The sequence below is a fragment of the Watersipora subatra genome, chromosome 11 (assembly GCF_963576615.1).
Source record: "Watersipora subatra chromosome 11, tzWatSuba1.1, whole genome shotgun sequence".
In the NCBI taxonomy this organism is placed as follows: Eukaryota; Metazoa; Bryozoa; class Gymnolaemata; order Cheilostomatida; family Watersiporidae; genus Watersipora; species Watersipora subatra.
Genome location: NC_088718.1, coordinates 5,705,856 through 5,724,617, shown reverse-complemented (window position 1 = coordinate 5,724,617; position 18,762 = coordinate 5,705,856). Strand labels below are relative to the sequence as shown.

Here is an 18,762-nt window from a genome sequence, read left to right as displayed (position 1 = left end):
GCATAATGTTGGTACGAATGTGAGAACGCACCTACTGTCACGAGTCCATTTTAAACGTTTAAGTGGCACCGGTTATTATAGCAAAGTTTGAGTTGCGCTTTTTGTTTTACAAATTTGTCATGTCTGAAGAATTAAATAAAACAGAAATGAAGTCTGAAGATGCTCTGGGACGTATGTGGGATCGTTGCATAGCTGACACAATAGTAAAAACAGGTTAGTTGTTTATTTTAAAACCATCAAAGTCTACTATATATTTATTTTGGTACGTGATTATCCATTTTGGTTTGTTCGATGATAATTAGCATATATGTTGTTTATTCAAGTAATAAAATGTGTAACATATTTTTAAGTAGGTAGATTAGTTTTTCAGCAGTTTATTGCGTAGAATTTATTTACATTAGGAGGCAGCTGCAAACTGTTAATGATGAAATAAGCATTTTTTAGGGAACCTTCTTCAATATAAGTGACCTCCCGTATAATTCACATTAACTTGTTACCCAGAGCTATACGTGGCATGAGAGTACTACTAGAAACTGCACAATCACTAAATAGCTACGCGCTGTCACAATGTCGTAACGCTGAAGCACATTATTTGACCCTGAGGCATTCCACTTGCACCTAGCGATTTAGAGTGTCCTATCGCTAAACCTAAGTATGTTCCAACCAAAATACGAGCAGCTAGCTGCCAGCCAGGTAGTTTACAAATAAACTTCGAAAGATTTGAGAAAGCAAAGGAATTTGTGTACAAAAAAGAGAAACTATCCAACTTGTTATAATGCAAAAAGATATAATATGGTAAGAAAGCAGAACAATCGAGCAATTAATCAGGCAACAAGGTCATACCTTTATAAAAAGACCTTTCTAAGCCTTTGTTATCGGGAGAGGCAGCAAATTATTTTATAAAAACATGAGACAAAACAGAGAAAGTGGTAGTAATGTTATACCTTACCTAACATCTAAGCACTAAAGGTGCAATCAACACCAATGTTAAAAAACACTCCTTTTTTGTGCGAACCCTTAACAGCTAGCCCCTTTTTTCTTTTTCATTTTTTGCACAACCCTACTAAGAGCCTTAAATATTTATTAAAAGTTCTTGTCCCCACCTAATCCCTACCGTCCACTTTAACAACAACATTGCCTCAACCAAACTTAAAAAACACAATAAAAAAAAAAATAAATAAAAAAAGGAAGGGGGGAGAGAATTAAGATAAAATAAAGAGAGAGAATAGGAAGGAAGAAGCTCAAACTAAGAGTAATCTACTCATGTTACCTAATAAAGATATCGCTCTAATGCCCCATTATGGGGCGAATGCGATTAATTGATTTGACTTGACTACAGCAAAGCTTCAAACTGACCGAAAAAGCTGACATGTTTAATACTTTTTTCAAGTCTGGTTTTGTTATTGATGATAATCCTGAGCCAGCAAATGACTGACTCCTTTCAGGCTGATGAAAATAACATTATGTTACATACTGAAGGAGTACTTGCATTACTGCTAGGTATCAATCCTTCTAAGTCGTGTGGTCTAGACTACTTGGCAGGGATTGTCCTGAAGACTTTTGCGCATATGATTGCTAATAGCCTAACAGAAATATTAAAATATTCCCTTTCTATTGAGATCTTGCCTAAAGTGTGGAAGATGGCCCATGTAAAACCGATCTATAACAAGGGAAATAGACATTTACCAAATAATTACAGGCCTGTATCCCTTACATGTATTACAGGCAAATTGCTAGAGCATATCATTGCGAAGCATATTCACTTACATCTTGACTCTAAAAACATACTGGTTGACTTTCAGCATGGCTTTCAAAGGGATCGATCATGTGAAACTCAGTTGATACATACATTTAATGATTTGGCTTTAAATTGGGAACAAAACCTAGTGACAGATGACATAATTTTACATTTTTCTAAAGCGTTTGACTTTGTCAATCATAGGAAGATGATATTTAAATTATATAAACTAGGCATAAATTCACAGATTGTCCACTGGGTTGAGAACTTTCTCACAAATCGCATGCAGGTAGTCGTGATCGATCGAGAAGAGTCTTCTTTGTGTGATATTTTGTCTGGTGTGCCTCAGAGTTCAATTTTGGGTCCACTTCTCTTTTTGTTATATATCAATGACCTGCCTTCGCAAATTACCTCCGAATGTCGATTGCTCGCGGATGATGCTTTGCTGTACAATACTAGAGCAAATTCGTTAGTTTTACAAAATGACCTCAATAAACTGCAATCTTGGGCCTGTGATTGGCATTTGTCTTTCAATTTCTCAAAATATTCAGTGCTTCTTGTAGGAGAAACAAATTCTCAACAAGAATTTTACTTACATAATTTAAGGCTTAAAAATGTGAATTCTTATCCATATCTAGGCGTTGAACTTAGTTGTAACCTCAAATGGGATAGTGGCCTCAAACAACATAGTGGTCAAAGCCTCTGGACTAATTAGGAATGTTGCGCAGAGTGTTAAAAACTGCAGACACAAAAACAAGAAAGGTTGCATATGAAACTTTGATAAGACCTGAACTAGAATATGGATTCCAAGTTAGGGATCTATACCTCAAGGGAGATATAAATAAATTAGAAAAAAATGCAAAGCAAGGCACTGCGCTTCATATTTAGATTGAGAGGTCAGGTTAGTTTTTCAAAGCTACGGGAAGACACAGACATTGTTTCATTAGCAGGGAAAAGGAAGGAAAAAGAGTGTCTTTGTTTTTCAGAGTAAAATCTAGTGAGGTTATACGAGATGCATACAATAACGCACCGAAACACCCATATGATATCCATCAACCTTTGGGTCTTTTTGTACCAACAATTGAAACAAACACACTTTTTAATTTTTTTTGGCTTCGTACTATGAGGGATATTCGAGGGGAGGTTGTAGGTTGCACTAAATAATGTATATACTTGCGGCTTTTTGTATTTTTGTTATAGAATAATAGGTAAATATACATGAATATGTATAAAAATTAAAATATAATAAAAGGTTATGACATGTTAATAAATGAGTTCTCACGTTTTTTGCCTCATAATGAGGATCTTAGTGAGAAAACTCCATTCTGATTCTGAATGCATCAGAGGTATTCCTACGGAATTCAACGTAAGAATTAATTGCAAGGAGAATTTTCATTTTACGATCAGATAATTTTTTGTTTTATTTTTTAGTAATTGTGTAGAACAGCGCAAAGACTGTTGTTTTAGTGTTTCACTTTGCTCTAGGCCAAAATATGTCGTACAATGCATTAGTCTTTATCAAGTACCTATGCTTAAGTAGAGCTAACTGTAGATTCTGAGCATGCAAACTGAAACTGCCCTTTTAGATTTTTAGATCCTTTTTATTACAATAGTAATAGTAACCATAGCCCGTTGTCCAGATAATTACATAAGTTCACATTTCATTCTTTAATATAAGACTCATAGACTATTGTTAATTCTTTTAAAGTGTTATTACTCTTACAGGCAGCGGCCTCGCCATAGGCGCTCTTGCTTCGTTAGCCTTCTTCAAGCGTAAGTTATTCTCTTTATGCATACCGTGATTTCTACAATTTAACACTGTTTAAAGTGTTACTTTGTATTTTATTTTTTCTTTTTGTTGTAAATTGGTTAATGAAAGAGTACTAATATAGCTGTTTATGTAAAGGAAATACATTGAATAAAGGAAAACAAAGCCTTTCGCAAGTTTCACTAATAATGAAAAGTACAAATGTGCAGTAAGTACAAAATGAATTGCTACGAATTAGCATTTCACAAAAATATAGTTATAGCTTTTGCTATGTGAACTGTTGGAATTTTTACATTATTTTGTTTAAATTTAATTGGCTAATATTAGTTGGTAAAAGTGGCGTTGTAGTATTTCAGTGTTTATTGTTATAAGAACATCATGGTCACAAGCTTATTTCAAGCCTCCATTCGTAGTGAAACCAGCAACAGAATAATGCAGTTGAATTGTCATCAGAGCTATTCTTTTGTTGGTGGTTTGTATATAAAGGTCAAATACAAATCTGACAAAGTCAGAGGCTAAAAACAAACATATAAAATGTGCATTGTCATCACAAAGCATAGAGAATCAGCTTTTCCCACGTGCATAGGATTGCATGCTTTCGATTAAATGTAGGAAAGCCATGGCCAGCGATATTAGGAGTTGGAATCGGGCTAGGACACGGCGTAGCAAACTGTCAAAATGATTATAAAGCGCTGGCTAGTCCCAAAGTACAATCTCGCTCAGTGGTGAGTATTCATTGAAACTGGAACAACTTCTTTTACACAATTCTACTGTGTAATTCAAAGCTATCTCAAGTTCGCAGTAATAGGTCAAGAAATAGGTAATAGGTCAAGAAAAATCACATCTGACAGTTCTTAAATCAACTTTAAATTATTTGATATCAAGTCAAATCATTGGTTCAGATAAAATCTTAAAATTGGTAACAAATGGGATTTGTGAATAATATAAATAATGACCTGACCTTAACTCTATTTTGTAAGCTGCTTATCCTGAAAAGAATCTGTAATTTGTGTTTGTTATCCAAATTTTAGTTGAACATCAAATGTTGGAGATATTCGCTACAGACTATTGAAATGTCTGCCTTTTTTATTCTCATTCTTAACAGGTTGACTTGCAATAAAATTCACATTACAGTTATTTGGTATCAAAAGGTTCACCATGTCTTACTCTGTTGTGTTGTAGGTGCCAAATATGTGGAAATGTCATTACAAGCTCTTAAAAGCTCAAAAACGAAAAGCCGCCATAGATTGGAATCTCATTATTTCGATGACGTAGCCATAAAATTTGGCTATTGTCTTGTCACGTGATGTCACGTGTTGAAAGACCAATAAAAATTCTCACGTGAATTGAAAGACCAATAAAAAGCTCAATATAAAACTTATCGTAGCACTAGTTTATGACAAACACTTCGGGTTTTACCGAAGACCCCGTATCAAATATAGATGCTCGCTACTTTACAGTTTTGTTTCGGTTTGGTCTAATCGGCAAGTCGTAATCTGATCATGTGACCCAATACTTTGCAAATAATTTCTGCAGCACTTTTCGATTATCACAAGTGACCAACAGGCTCATCATGATTATCAGACAATGATATTTACTCCTTTAAACTAAGGCTACAAAATTAAACGAATTTTTACGGTAAGTTATAGGATATCACTGCTAAAAGTGACAGCATTACGATGACGATAAAACAGACGCGTAAGAACAATAGACATGGTTTTATTGAATGCGTGAAGTATATTTGTAAAAATATTTCGACGAATAAGGTTGCATGAAAGTGTAAACAAAAACCATCTCTCACATCTACGTCACATTTGAGCCGTTTTGGAAAGAGAATCCAAACTACGGCGGTCTCGTGTGGCTGCGATTTTCTGTTCGTTTTTGAGCTTTTAATAGCTTGTAATCACCTTTCCACATATTTTGCACCTACAACACAATAGAGTAAGACATGGTGTATCTTTTCATATCAAATAACTGTAATGTGAATTTTGTTGCAAGTCAACCTTTAAACTTTATTGCTGTATGTTGTTTTCTTCTGGTGTTCCATTTCATCACCCATTGACTACCCATGGCCTCCAGCAGCCATCATAATACCTGTAATAGTTCTTTGACTTCATTGATTTGAAGTTAGACTAAAAGCTATGCACTTTGTTTTTACTTGTACCCTGGCAGTCTATTGGCCATGAGAGATTGTTAAATGGGCAAATAATGCGCGAGAATAACCATGTATGTGACTATTCTCACATTGTTGAAGGCGAATGATTAGTGCAGGTGGTAGCATGCTGGTTTACTAATCCGGATGTTGTGAGTTCAAATCTTGCATGATGGAAAAAATTTTTTGTGATCTTTTTCCATAGCTTAGCCTGGACATGATCGAGGATGTACCGAGATCAATTCCAGCATTACATGGATTTTTCATTCCAGTATTTTACAAAGCGAATACAAACCGAACTACACACAAACTTGGAGATTTATATTTGCTCAAACAAAGATAGCTTTAGATAACTTGAACTTGACATCATCAACTCGAACAGTTTTTTGCCGAAGGAAAAAACATGATTTCTGTTCATTATTGCGAAGGAATTTTCGTTAGTCGCAGAGCTGCGACTACTCTGCCCTTCTGGCGAGAGCGCTCCCTTTACGTATATAGTGTACATATATTTTCCCTCGTACCCTATAATGGGTAGGTAACTGTACCGGGTAGGAAACCGTATAAAAATGATTAATAGGGCCGCTAACACGTTGGCATTATTATGGCCAAACTATAAACGTTAGAAAGTATTAGCGATAAAAATATAACAAAAATAAACACAACATGCAAAATTCATATTATAAGAGCAATTATAGTATATACAGAAAAAAGTATGTCTATTTTTCTGAGCGTTTAACCGCGATCAAGTTGTGCCGATTTTAATCTGAAAAGGTCCTGGCCGTCACATCATCTAAAGCAACAAACCAATCTCAAGTGATAGAAAAATCTATACTTTCTGATAAAACCTTTTAAAACTACATGAGAGGTCCTTTAACTTGCAACAAGCAATCTATGTTTTTGATTTATATATAGTTTGTACCTGTACATGTATCTACTAATAAATACATGCACTTGTGACAGTGCTCTGATAACTTGAACGCTCTGATAGCTCAAACACTTTCACTCGGTCCCGTGAACTTATCCATGTTTGACTGTATACAGATTAGAGTACTGGGGATAACTCAGGTATATATTAGAGTAATCAGAAAAAACTTAACTATAAACAACGTTGCAGTTAAACAATAGGTTTGCAGTAATGCGTAAAATGCATTTTCCAGTGTAGCAAAGCTGTAGATATAACTTCTAGTACAAATTTAGGGGTTTTTATTACCCTAGAAAACTTATGGATTCGCCTCATCTAACTTTCGCGTTTTCGCGGAGTCATCCTCTCGCGAAAATTTCATGTGCGAAACTAAACTATCATAACGAATGAGTGAAAACGCGAAATTAAATAGCTTTGTTCATTGATAGTCCAAGAAACAAATGGCAGCAAGTGATCAAATTGCATTATCGACCTCGCCCACACCATTCTACCTGCGGTTCACAATTACAAACTAGTCCCAAATTGAAATTTTTTTCTTATCGGTGAACCAGGCCCGTAATCTCTGGGGCGGCTGGCCGGCTGAGCCGTCCCAACTTTTTAGGAACTTTCCGCGGCTAAGTACAGTCAAACTCGTATAACTCGCCCTCGGATAAAATGTAACATTTCATCTCAAACACAAGGTTAATTGGAACGGATTTGTTTGGTCCGTTCCCACACAATGATAAATTGCTTCAGATATCTCGACCTCAACATCATTTATTCAAAAAGTTATTTGCCCAACGGCTATGGAGACGGTTTTTATCGCTGTAGAATATCACTTTATTCGAAGTCATAGAGACAATCATCAACTTTTAGTAGTTCTTAGGCGTCATTATTATCATCATCAGTGGCAAAATATTCTTGTTAACGACCTTTATAAAGGTTTGCAAAATATCAAGTTTTACCAAACATCCGCTTGGCCATGTCCCATCGAAAGCGTGGAAACCTCCGTATGAACTTAAAATTAAATCGGCAAAATTGATCTTTGTTAAAACGCTCAAAAGAAAAGATGTCTTTTTTCTGAGCATTTTAACTGCGGTCAAGTTTTGCCTATTTTAATTTAAAACGTCTCGTCAGTCACATCACCTAAAACAAAACAAATCTCAAAAACTAGAAAAATGTTGATACTTTCCGATAAAATTTTTTAAAACTTTACACGAGAGGCCCGGCTGAGTCCCTACATAAGAAAAATCTGTTGGGGGCTTACACCGCCCCCCTCAACACCCCCAGGTGTTCATAACTAGTCACCTAACATTAGCCGCCCCAACTTGCAACCAGTGAATACAGGCCTGCGGTGAACTGAACCTGAGGAATCTAATTATGTTTGTTCCACTGTATTTATTTTCACATCACTATATTTTCGCACTCATCAGAGCTGCAAAATTAAGTTGCAGTGAAATTTTATTCTGTATGCTACTCACGAAATTAAATACTAGCGAAATATAAGTGTCCTAGGGTAGCTGTCATTAGCTTATGTGTTCGGAGTTTGGGTTTAAAAAGCTAAAACATGTCTTTCTATGACATGTTTTTAGGTTTCCAGTTACATATTTTTAATATACCATTACTTGTAATTCAAGTGAATTATCAAATGTGAAAGCATCCCAACCTCATTTGGTTGCAGCTTAGGCTCATCACTTTAGTGCTAAACCAATTTGTTGCATACTGTAGAGAAGCCATAAAATTGTCATTCGTTTGTTTGCTCTTGTTACATCTAAAAGAAAAATGTTCTGTATGTGCTCCCTTCTTTAACACTGATGACCAATTTTGAATGTTGCAGAGTGTCAGCACGGAGTGACAGCATGAAAAATTCAACATCTCCGCAGCATTGGCCTCATTGGAATAACAAAGCTTTATTTGTCATGCTTTTGCAATCTAATGTATATTTTTTCAAGTTGTGTATTTATCCTCTCTCAATATAAGAGACAGACAATTACCAAGATGTTAGTATTGTGGTTATGTGCAGTATCACAGCTTTGCTGCTAATATTGCTGCACTCAATTGATATTTCGTGTCATTTTGAATTATTTATTTCTTTTAATTTGAATATTAAAAACTAAAGAGCTTTGGATGTGATTTCACAATATACTCATGTAGCAGTGCATAACATGGCTAAAAGAGGTAAGTATATATCGGGCTTATGTTTCTATATAAATATCATAGCTGCATCAACAAGGCTAACAAACGCACACCAAGGCATAACTATAACAGGCTTACATATGCATAGGTAATTTATTCAAAATAAAAGAAATTAAGAAATAAATTCGAAACATATGACGGTCATGAATTATTTATTGGTTCAGTCAATTAAACAACTATATATCGTTCACATAGCAACCTGTTGACTGAGATTAGCGACTGTAGATCCACAATTATAAATCTGTCCGCTTGCATAATCTTGCTTAGGAGTTTTGTCCTCATGATAATTAACAGCGCATGAGCAGCCAACTCTCATTATTAAATTGCGCAGTTAGCGCTTAAAGCACAGGTTTTTATAAGCCAAAGTGACAGCTCATTTTGTTTTGAAACTTGCAAAGAAAAATTTAATGAGTAATAATATATGATTTGGTTATTTAAAAAAACTGTAAATGATGCTTAGCAAGCCTACAAAAATGCTGACTAAAACTAAGGTCAGCTGGAGAGTCCTGCAGAATCATTGGTCAGCTGGCCATATTTGTGTCCTTTATTGGGTGCCACTGTAGAATGGTTAGAACTGTCGCTACCATTGGATGAAGCCATGAGCCGTCCTGGTATGGGTTTTGTGATGATACCAAGTCCTATTTTTGAAACTTGCCCAGAGGGCGAACGGCTGGATAAGAATTGCCATACACACCACAACAAGAGTATAACTGCAACAGAGTTTGCAGTGCCCATGGATGTCTTCAATTTCAAAGGTCCTAAAATACTGCTGTAGAATTCAGCTTGCTGTGGTATTGCCTTAGCTTGTGGTCCTTCAACACTTTTCTGTAGCAGCTCACTTCTTTCTACAACATGGCGATATTGTCAAGAAACATGCTGATTGGATAGTTTGCTGCTGGATTGTGACATTATTACAAAAATGAGCACAATTTGAAGATGAAATGACTACAACTGTTTAAACCCAAACTTGTGGTAAGGTCTAATTTGCATCAAATTAGAAATTGCCACAAGTTATTTTGCAAAAAAAACGGTTTATTATCAGAATTTACCATCAGACATTCAAAGGAATTACAACATTGGATACTTTTTACCTATTTTTACATTTTTTACGTTATTCAAACTGCTGATAATATTGCAATAAATGAGATTGTAGTATGCTGTGCACTAGGCCTAATCATTAAAAAAGTAAAAACACCAACATTTACCACATTTACCATTTACCACTACTTATGAGTTAGGTCAAACTGCTTGAGTGATTTCTCACGTGAGATATTCTCACTATGGAGCCGTGTGGTCAGTCCCTAAACCATAAAAGTATCATCAAAAATCTTTGAGAATATTTTAATCTATGTATTATATAAATCTATAAATCTACAATAAATACATTTATTAAGACTATAATTTATTTGGATAATTAAATAAAACAAGATATTTGATCTTATAGCCTCAATAATTTCTGATATACACTGTTTGAGCCTTTTTAAAACATAGTTATTAGTAGTTTTATTAGTGAAAGTGAAAAAAATCAGTAATAATCGCAAAACATAAAATCAGAAACAAATTAAGTTACTGTAAAACTTAGTTAGTCCTAGTCAGGGTAAGTTAGAGCTGTGTAAGTTACATGCATGATGTGCACGTACAAATCTTTGCTGTGGTACTTATGGAAGGCAATATTATGACATAATATAGATCTTTATAATCTGTAACGTTGTATTTGTGTCAACTTTGCGCTAAAGTAACCAAATGAAATACACATGAAAATGGGCAACTCTTCCAATCTGGCCTTTTTTTAGTACTTTCTTTAATTTCAAAATATTCTTTGTATTTACAAACTGGCACCTATATAATTATCATAACATACTTTATAATATAGTTATATTATACATAATATTATATATAATTATAATATTTATAATATGCATAATATTATTAACATTACAATACTTTACTCAGAATACAATGTTAAAATGTAAATGGCTTCTAAAGAATAAATAGATGTCATAGTAAGTTATTTTGTATGTAGAACCTTTTATCGGCATTGATAATCACCAGCAAAATGATGTTTTCCATCACATGCCAAAAAGAAAAAAATAAACAGATAGAAATCAAAAAATATTAAATGAGTTGAAAAAATGTGTTTTGAAATCTAATAATCTGTGGTAATCTAATACTATTGCGGAGTAGCCAGGATAATGAATTGAAGGTGGTAGTAACAGAAGTTCTGGTGTCATCATCAACAGAAAGTAAACAAAAAGTATACAATGATTTTTAAGAACTGTCCAATTTATTAAAATACAAAATTTAACAAACTATCATAAAACAAAAACTGAAAAGACTTGAAAGTGGTTTTTTTAGATTTCTTTATGCCTATTGAGTTCACTAAGCAACATATTTTCTCAAACTTGACCCTATTATTCACCAGACTGGTCTGCTGGTTTCTACAAACTTGAGAAGCTTGGTCATCTAGAAATATATCTTAAACATGAAAAAAACCTTGTTGTGATCAGTAAGTGCAAAAGCTTAGCGTAAAAACTACAAGAAATTGCTCAAGCACTCCATAATAGAATTGAGACCACAATGATGCTAGTATCATTGTTGCATCATGCAATAACAACAAAAGTTTGAGGTATGCTTGTCAATTGTGACAGGCATGAGGCAAAGTTCCTCATTCTTGTCAAAGTATGAAGCAAAGGACAAGCGAAGCACATAAGGAAATACTGGGCGCCACTACATGTAGCTATAGCAGTACCGAATATGTCAGCTTTATCTAACGGGCACCATTGAACCATGCCAACCCAGCCCGCTGTGTGATACATACAAGAAACATTTTATGTATTAGGCACTGACATATTCCAACAAGTGAGTGTTAGGTGCTCGTTTGTCATGATACCTTTAGCTTGGGTTTTAACACTTCAGTATCATCGAGTAATATTCTAGCCCACACATGCTTAATGAAAGTTGAAAGGCAGAATGAAGGCAAACTCTCACAAAACCATGTCACTCAGCAGTCACCAAACCAGTCACCATGTCACGGCTAGCTATGTATGTCGTGCAATACCAGATCATTGTAGAGTTGTGGAGATTATGTGTGGTCAGTGATCAGTGAGATGAAATAGACCGATTCTTTGCAAGAATATTTTCGCAAATAGATGCTGCCGCTATAGCTGCTATGACGATGGTATGTGTGGCGTCATCAACTGGCTCTAATGATGAGGTAGTGGCGTCTAATGCGGTAAAAATGTCTGTCAGCAGCTCAGAAACTCAACACTGTCCAGTTTAACAAAAGGCTTTCCAAAAATGCCTGATTCACAAATAGCTCAGTCCTAGACGATTCAATTCCGAGTTGGGAGTTGACCTTTTTATTAAGCAAAACAGCAAAACAACAATTGATGGGTAATTAATGTAATTATTTTGACCATGCAAATTTTTTCACTAATGCAAAAATTAATGCATTCACAGGAGTATGTTTACAGTTTGGTTTTGATAACTTGTGCTCATTGTTCATCCATTCCACTACATAAAGATGCTATTCATGAAGGTCATTTATAATTTTGATGACTTTATATTTAAAAACGACTAAATCTAGTAGTATATAACTTAGTATAGAGTATTCAATGTCATCTCCTATAAATGACGCAGCTATATTGAAGAATACTTTTGACCTTTGTTAATAGTACATAATATTATGTGAAACCTGTTGCAGCAAATCACCCATTAGATCAAGCAGTGATACAAATTGATCATAGCCAAAATCCGATCAACTATAATAAGAAAACTCCTAAGTTTCTACATCAACAGCGTATTGACACACCCCCATATGGCCATCATGAAAACAGTTATGTTGATCTCATTTTGTTGTGATTCAGTGTCAATGTTCGGAAGGAAAACACCTGTGCAATGCGCCATCTCAGTGCCGTTGAAACGAACTTAGCGAACAACGGCGTTGTACTTGTGCGTGCGCTTAGGTTTTGCTACCTTGACACAAAGCATTGCACAACCATCGCTCTGCTATAGCACCCTGTGGAAACATGATCTGCTTGCCGTACCAGCACGGCACTGGTGCACCCCAGCGTCACTACACTATCGCTGTACGGAGACTTAAGGCTGGTTCACGCTATATCACCGTTTGTCAGTGTTTTCCTTTCGGCGTTCATTGTTGATTATGTGAACAGTAAACCGATAGCATCGACGAAGCGACGTGGACACATTGGAAAAGTTGGCAGCTGTCAAACTTTCTCGATATTTTGCCGAGCATCGACGACCACCTTTCAAACGTGAACCATTTTGGATACCATAGCGTGATTTTCGGGCGCGAATAGCGGGATTTATTCATATCCGTTTATGATAGTCGCTGTGGGACTAGTATTTAATTCTAGCACTCGAAAACAAAAAAGTTGCTTCGCAAAAATTTAAAAAGAGAAATGGGAACACTACGCCACGAAGTACTTTCTGATGCAAACAGGATAGGTTTGTGATAGTGTGAACACCGTTATCATCGCCGATCACCGAAGTATTGTGACATCAATACCAATATACCGCGATATAGTGTGAATCAGCCTTTAGCAATTGTGTTATGAACATAAAGACTCTTTCTGGACTAGATTCACTTTGCATTTAACCACTGCATGAACACAATGTGTGTATCATTATTCAATTAACTTGCTTTATATTTGACAAACCCCAATGTTTCCAAGAGTTGAAGTCACCAGATTAAGCCCTTCGAGGTTTCTGACTTGACCATTTGATGGGGTTAAGGCTGTACTATTATTCTATATAGCTTTACCACTGACCACTTACACTTACAAGTTTGGTAAGACCTAAGGCTACATTGAAAAAGTAAGTTAATCAAAGATTAAAGGGTTTAAATTATAAGATTCATATAATCGAGTCAAGTGTCGAAGAAGGTTTATTTCAATATTTGTCGGTCTAATTGGATTTTGATTAGCCAACCGGTTACGAAATGTTTTGGAAACAGCAATTTCATTGGTGAACAGAAATGTGCTGGTAGAGTGGTCAACTAGTAGATATGAGTTATTTTGTAGCCAAACAAACATCTCAGCTGCCTCCTACAATAAGCATCATTGCTATATCACTCTCTCACCATAATCATGTATTGTCTATTATGTTTTAAGCTGTTCCAAGCTGGTATCCCTTTGTTTTGAAGGCTGGTAAAAAAACATTAGAACGCTCTTGAAAGTTATGTTGTTAGAGTTATGCTACCTGATATGGACGGCTGCGATCAGCGTCTATATCTCCTTAATGCTGAGGAGCTAAATGTGTTATCAAATATTTGCCATCTAAAATACTCAGATCATATCACCAAGATGTCTGACCATTTATTACATTCCTATTTCCCCAAAAGAAACCACAACACCTTATACCAGACATCAAGACCTTGCTAGTTTACATTATAGATCAGTGTTATGCAAAAAGAACTTATTTCAAATCACATTTTCTTTAAGAAAGAATAAGAGCGCTTTTAACAATTATGTTGTTGGGTTATGCTACCTAATATGGACAGGCTTCTAATGGCCCTTAATGCTGATGAGATGAATGTGTTTCTAGATATTTGTTGTTTGAAATACTCAAATTGTATCCATAATCTGCCTGACCATCCATTAAATTTCTACTTTTCCAAAAAATCCACAACACCTTATACCAGACACCAGCATCTTGCCAATTTACACCATAGATCAGCATTATGCAAAAAGAGCTCTTTTCAAATCACATATTTTACTTTACTATTATTTGGTTTTGTTTTATGGTATAATTTGCTTTTTGAATGACATTGATTAGTGAAAATAAAGCTATTTATCTAAGGCAGAAAGTCTACTGGCTCCCAAATCTCTGGCCAACATCAAACACCAAACTCGAGCTATAAGCCTGAACCAATCAAAGCCCATCTTACTCAGTTTGCACACTGCTGTGCTCTATCCAGGCTCCCGCCAAGTTTTTATCATTCTCTCAAATCATTGCGCAAGCACTTTACCAAATTAGCTTTTTGATAAAGGAAAGTTACTAGCCCTCGTATCTCCGTTATAATTTCACTTCAACTTATAAGGGAATAATTACATTAATGAGATAAACCAGGGCAGATATAAGGTCAGAAATGTTTAGGACTTGTCTTGATTTTGTGATTTTACGAACCAATGAGAATGTGTTTGTGATTTTACGAACCAATGAGATTGGGTTTGTGATTTTATGAACCAATGAAAACGGGTTTTACTAAGCGACATGTCGCTTAGTGAAACCCGGTCTCATTGATTCGTAAAATGTGTAAATTGATTTGTAAAAACTTTTGTTCATAGATGCATCTATGAACATAAAAGTTCTCAAATCAAAAAGATTTAAAAAGCCCACACTTACACGTTCAACACTTTGAACCCCGGGCTTGAGAGAATTTGTGGTGTCGTTTCCTCATCAGGTTTACTGCCGAAAAAACTCAACTGCGTAGTGTCGCTCCGCTTTCCTTATTTGCTGTTTAGGTAGAATCAATTTTGACCTCTTTGCATGTGATAAATTTTTACTATAACTTTCAGAGGTTTAACTTAATTGGACATAATAATTTTCATGATACCGACCCAATAGACTACTGACAGCAGTTTTAACTAACCAAGAAATAAAAAATGTTTACCGACAGAACTTTAGTTTCTGATGACACGCTGAAAGTCTTGGTAATAAAGGCCCATAAATAGACACAGCTATAGAGAGCTTCTCATCCAAAAACAGGAGCTTGACGTTAAATTTAGCTGTTTTTAAATGCGTTAGAAATATACACCACAGCAATTTTTACGTTTCTTCAGTTACATGTACTTCTGAAAAACCAATTTTTTGAAAGAGAGAGAGTGAAATAAAAACTATTTACTCTATTTGGTTCTGTTTCTTTCATTGTTTTCTGCAAGCTTTAAGCTTTAGTATGATATTCAGTTCAACAGGAATTGGGCTAAGTACTTTCACAGTCAATAGAAAGTTGTTAATACTGTCTAGGATCAGGGGACATGCTTGTATGTACATGACTAGGCTAGAGAGCGTTAAAACCAAAAATTACTGTAAGTTGATAAATGGGAATAAAATAGAAAATAAATAGAACAAAAGGATTCGATGAGCAAACTAGTTCTAGAATTATGAGAATTGCGCTTAGTTTTATAGATTTCATTGTATCTATCTTTTCGCTACCTCCTTACTGTTGGGACATCACAATGGATTACGTGTGCATATACACTACTAACACAGTTCAAACACAACTCCGTGACAATTCTAGGCGGCCAATAAACATTTTCATTGAAAAACGTTTCACATAGGAGACCACAAAAAATGAAAAAATTAATAAACAAAAAGGTATTGCTATGAGGTGTCCTAAACGGAAAAATTAGTAGTTTTCAAAAATTACAAAAATTTTTTAGTAATTTTTTATATAATTATATTAGACACCTTGCTGGTAAACTCAGCATTCACTATACTGAAAGCCTGTCTCTCCATCTATGCGAAGCCACAGTTGAGAAAAAAGATTGCATCATGTGGGATTCATACTCATGGCTTTCGGCATGGTAGACCGACTCTGACAATTGCATCATTTTGACTGCTCAATGACATCTTCAAATAATTGTACGTACAGCTATTACACCTACAGTTACTACACTTGGCCTCTCATGGCACAGGCTGTCAGGATACTAGTACTACACAAATATACAGGCCAACAGTTTCAACTCGTAAACCTAAAATTAACCAATAGGATTTAAGGAATGAGCGAACGGGCAACTCTCAAAAAATGCGCTGCACTATTATGTCCTCGTCTTTATCTTTTTGCGACTTCACTTTCACCAAGCTTAGGTGTGTTTGCTTTGTAAATTTATGTAAACAAAAATCATTCCGGTGTCACTCCTTGTTATTAACCGTGATGAAGAATGTCAACTATACTAGCAGGCTTTCTACTTGCATATCTATGCAATTCCTCAGGCAGGAAATGCAACCCATTTGAGTCTTTCACTCAGTTCTGTATTCACAAATAGAGCTGGTCTAACAAACAACCTTCATTAGCTATAATTATGTACATAGATGTATATTCACCAAGAATAATTCATGTAAGAAATCGTTATCGCACAAACTTGTTTACCATGGCTACTAAAAAACCTTGACAAGTTCAACGCAGGTTATAACACATAACTATTGCACCTTTCATTTACAAAAGACCATAAATACCTGATTTCGTCCAAAAAACCTGTTAAAGTTATTCAAGGACCTACTAGCTGGTTGACTACAGTTTTCTGAACTAGTCTCTCTTCTGACGGAGGGTCAGAATGACAATGAACAGCAACAAGTCTCCTATGATCAGATTAGATAGACTTACTTGTATGTTGTTACATTACTTACTCTGAGGCTGTTCAACACTTCCTCCCGACGCCCTAGCTCCAGTGTAATTGTTTACCCAGCTAATTTATATACATACGTGACCCCTTGACAGTCAAATGCCTACTGAAAGAAATTACATACGCGTAGCTTTCAGCACAATTTAGAGAATTTAGTCAAAAGCGGATTATGAATAATAGCAGAGTTATATAATAAATTGGGTATGAGAGTGGGCAGCTGTTAGCCCACCCAGTATTCACTTGATGAGTCACTGGTGCTAACCGTGATTAAATGATAGCTAAACTGTGTTTCTGCCTTATTGGTACGGGTGGGTTATCTAGAGCGATGCAGAAAGATTAAACCTCTGACAAACTGAGCTGACTTTGTCACTCATGTATTGGCCTTTGACACTCTAACTTCAGCAAAAGCGAAGGTTGCGATTGGCCACTAATTGAACTTGGTAGACACAATAGGTTGTTGAGTATACATTATATTGGAACAGCTTATTGAAAGTTCACAGAGGCAGCCCAGAGTTGTGCTCTCTCTGTTAGCATTCGCCACAACTGTTGAGACAGCAAGTTTTGTACATGGTTTACAAAGCTATGAAGATAGCCTGTAGATAGATACGTTTCCTGCTTGTCTGACAGAACAGAGAAGCTCAAGGACAGTGTCGTCTGATGAGCCAGTTGTAGATGTTTTTGGCAGAAGTTCTAGATCAGGGGTGGCTTGCAAGTCAGAAGCTAATAGCCGCAGTTTTTACTGTTTTACTACTAATATTAAGAGCTATATCATGAACATAAGCAAAGGTGAACTACTCCAGTTTTCCCCTTACTCTCACTTACTCACAGATACCTCTGCTCTTCCAGAGTTACTGTAAGTGTCACACGCCACCATGATAATGACAAAAACTGAATTCCAGAGAACCAAGGCTACAGGTCCGTCATTTTCAACAATTAACACTTTGTACACTGTCTCTCAAACAAACTCTTAGTTTAATGTTCAGTTCATGTATACAAAGAAGGATTGGTAAAAATACACATGAAGCCCTTGGCTACCTCCTGATGCCTCAGAATAATTGTCCCAATCCAAAAAATATTGCTAGGAATGAGGTTTGAACCCATGATATCCTGCTTAATGACTGGCACCCCAACCAAATGCACTTATCAGCCACCTGCCTGATATGGAGAATAATTGCCTGAACAGTTAATGTCTGTTTTTATGACCCCAAAAGTAAACATACAGATGGACAATGCCATAATAATACATAAAAAGTACAATTTTATTTTTGAATATCAAATACACTAAAAACAATTTTTTGTAACAATTGATCAAGTTATATTTTGTTGTAGATTGATTCATATGTCTTCCTTCTCTTTAATGTTTATAAGGACTGTGGTGTAGAGGTGTACTTGTAACCGTTTTACAGACAAATGATACGATATATACGTCGCGGCGGCAGAAGACGCTAAATGTTTTCTTATACCTAGTTGGAGGAGAAGGCACGACAAGGAATAGCTGCTCTAGACTAATCCAGCCATTCATCTGGTATAAAGGTCCAATTGCCTACAGATCTCAGAGTGTCAGATGTATCATAGCGCGGGTAGAGTGCCTGCAGATCTCAGAGTGTCAGGTAGCTCCTTGGACAACATTATGGATTCTCA

The 18,762-nt window shown here is 35.7% G+C and overlaps 1 protein-coding gene and 1 long non-coding RNA gene across 2 annotated transcripts; one reads left to right on the top strand and one right to left on the bottom strand.

The window, feature by feature from the left end:
• Positions 1 to 69: 69 nt before the first annotated feature.
• Positions 70 to 8,618, top strand: LOC137408561 (MICOS complex subunit Mic10-like). Its single transcript, XM_068095138.1, has 4 exons — positions 70 to 213; positions 3,464 to 3,511; positions 4,119 to 4,231; positions 8,397 to 8,618. The coding sequence occupies exons 1-4, from the start codon at positions 120 to 122 to the stop codon at positions 8,412 to 8,414; spliced, it is 273 nt and encodes a 90-aa protein (XP_067951239.1). The 5' UTR covers positions 70 to 119; the 3' UTR covers positions 8,415 to 8,618.
• A 571-nt stretch (positions 8,619 to 9,189) lies between these two features.
• Positions 9,190 to 17,163, bottom strand: LOC137408560 (uncharacterized). Its single transcript, XR_010980096.1, has 2 exons — positions 17,126 to 17,163; positions 9,190 to 9,600 (listed from the first exon to the last, which is right to left on the bottom strand). It is a non-coding gene; the product is annotated as an uncharacterized lncRNA (long non-coding RNA).
• Positions 17,164 to 18,762: the final 1,599 nt, after the last annotated feature.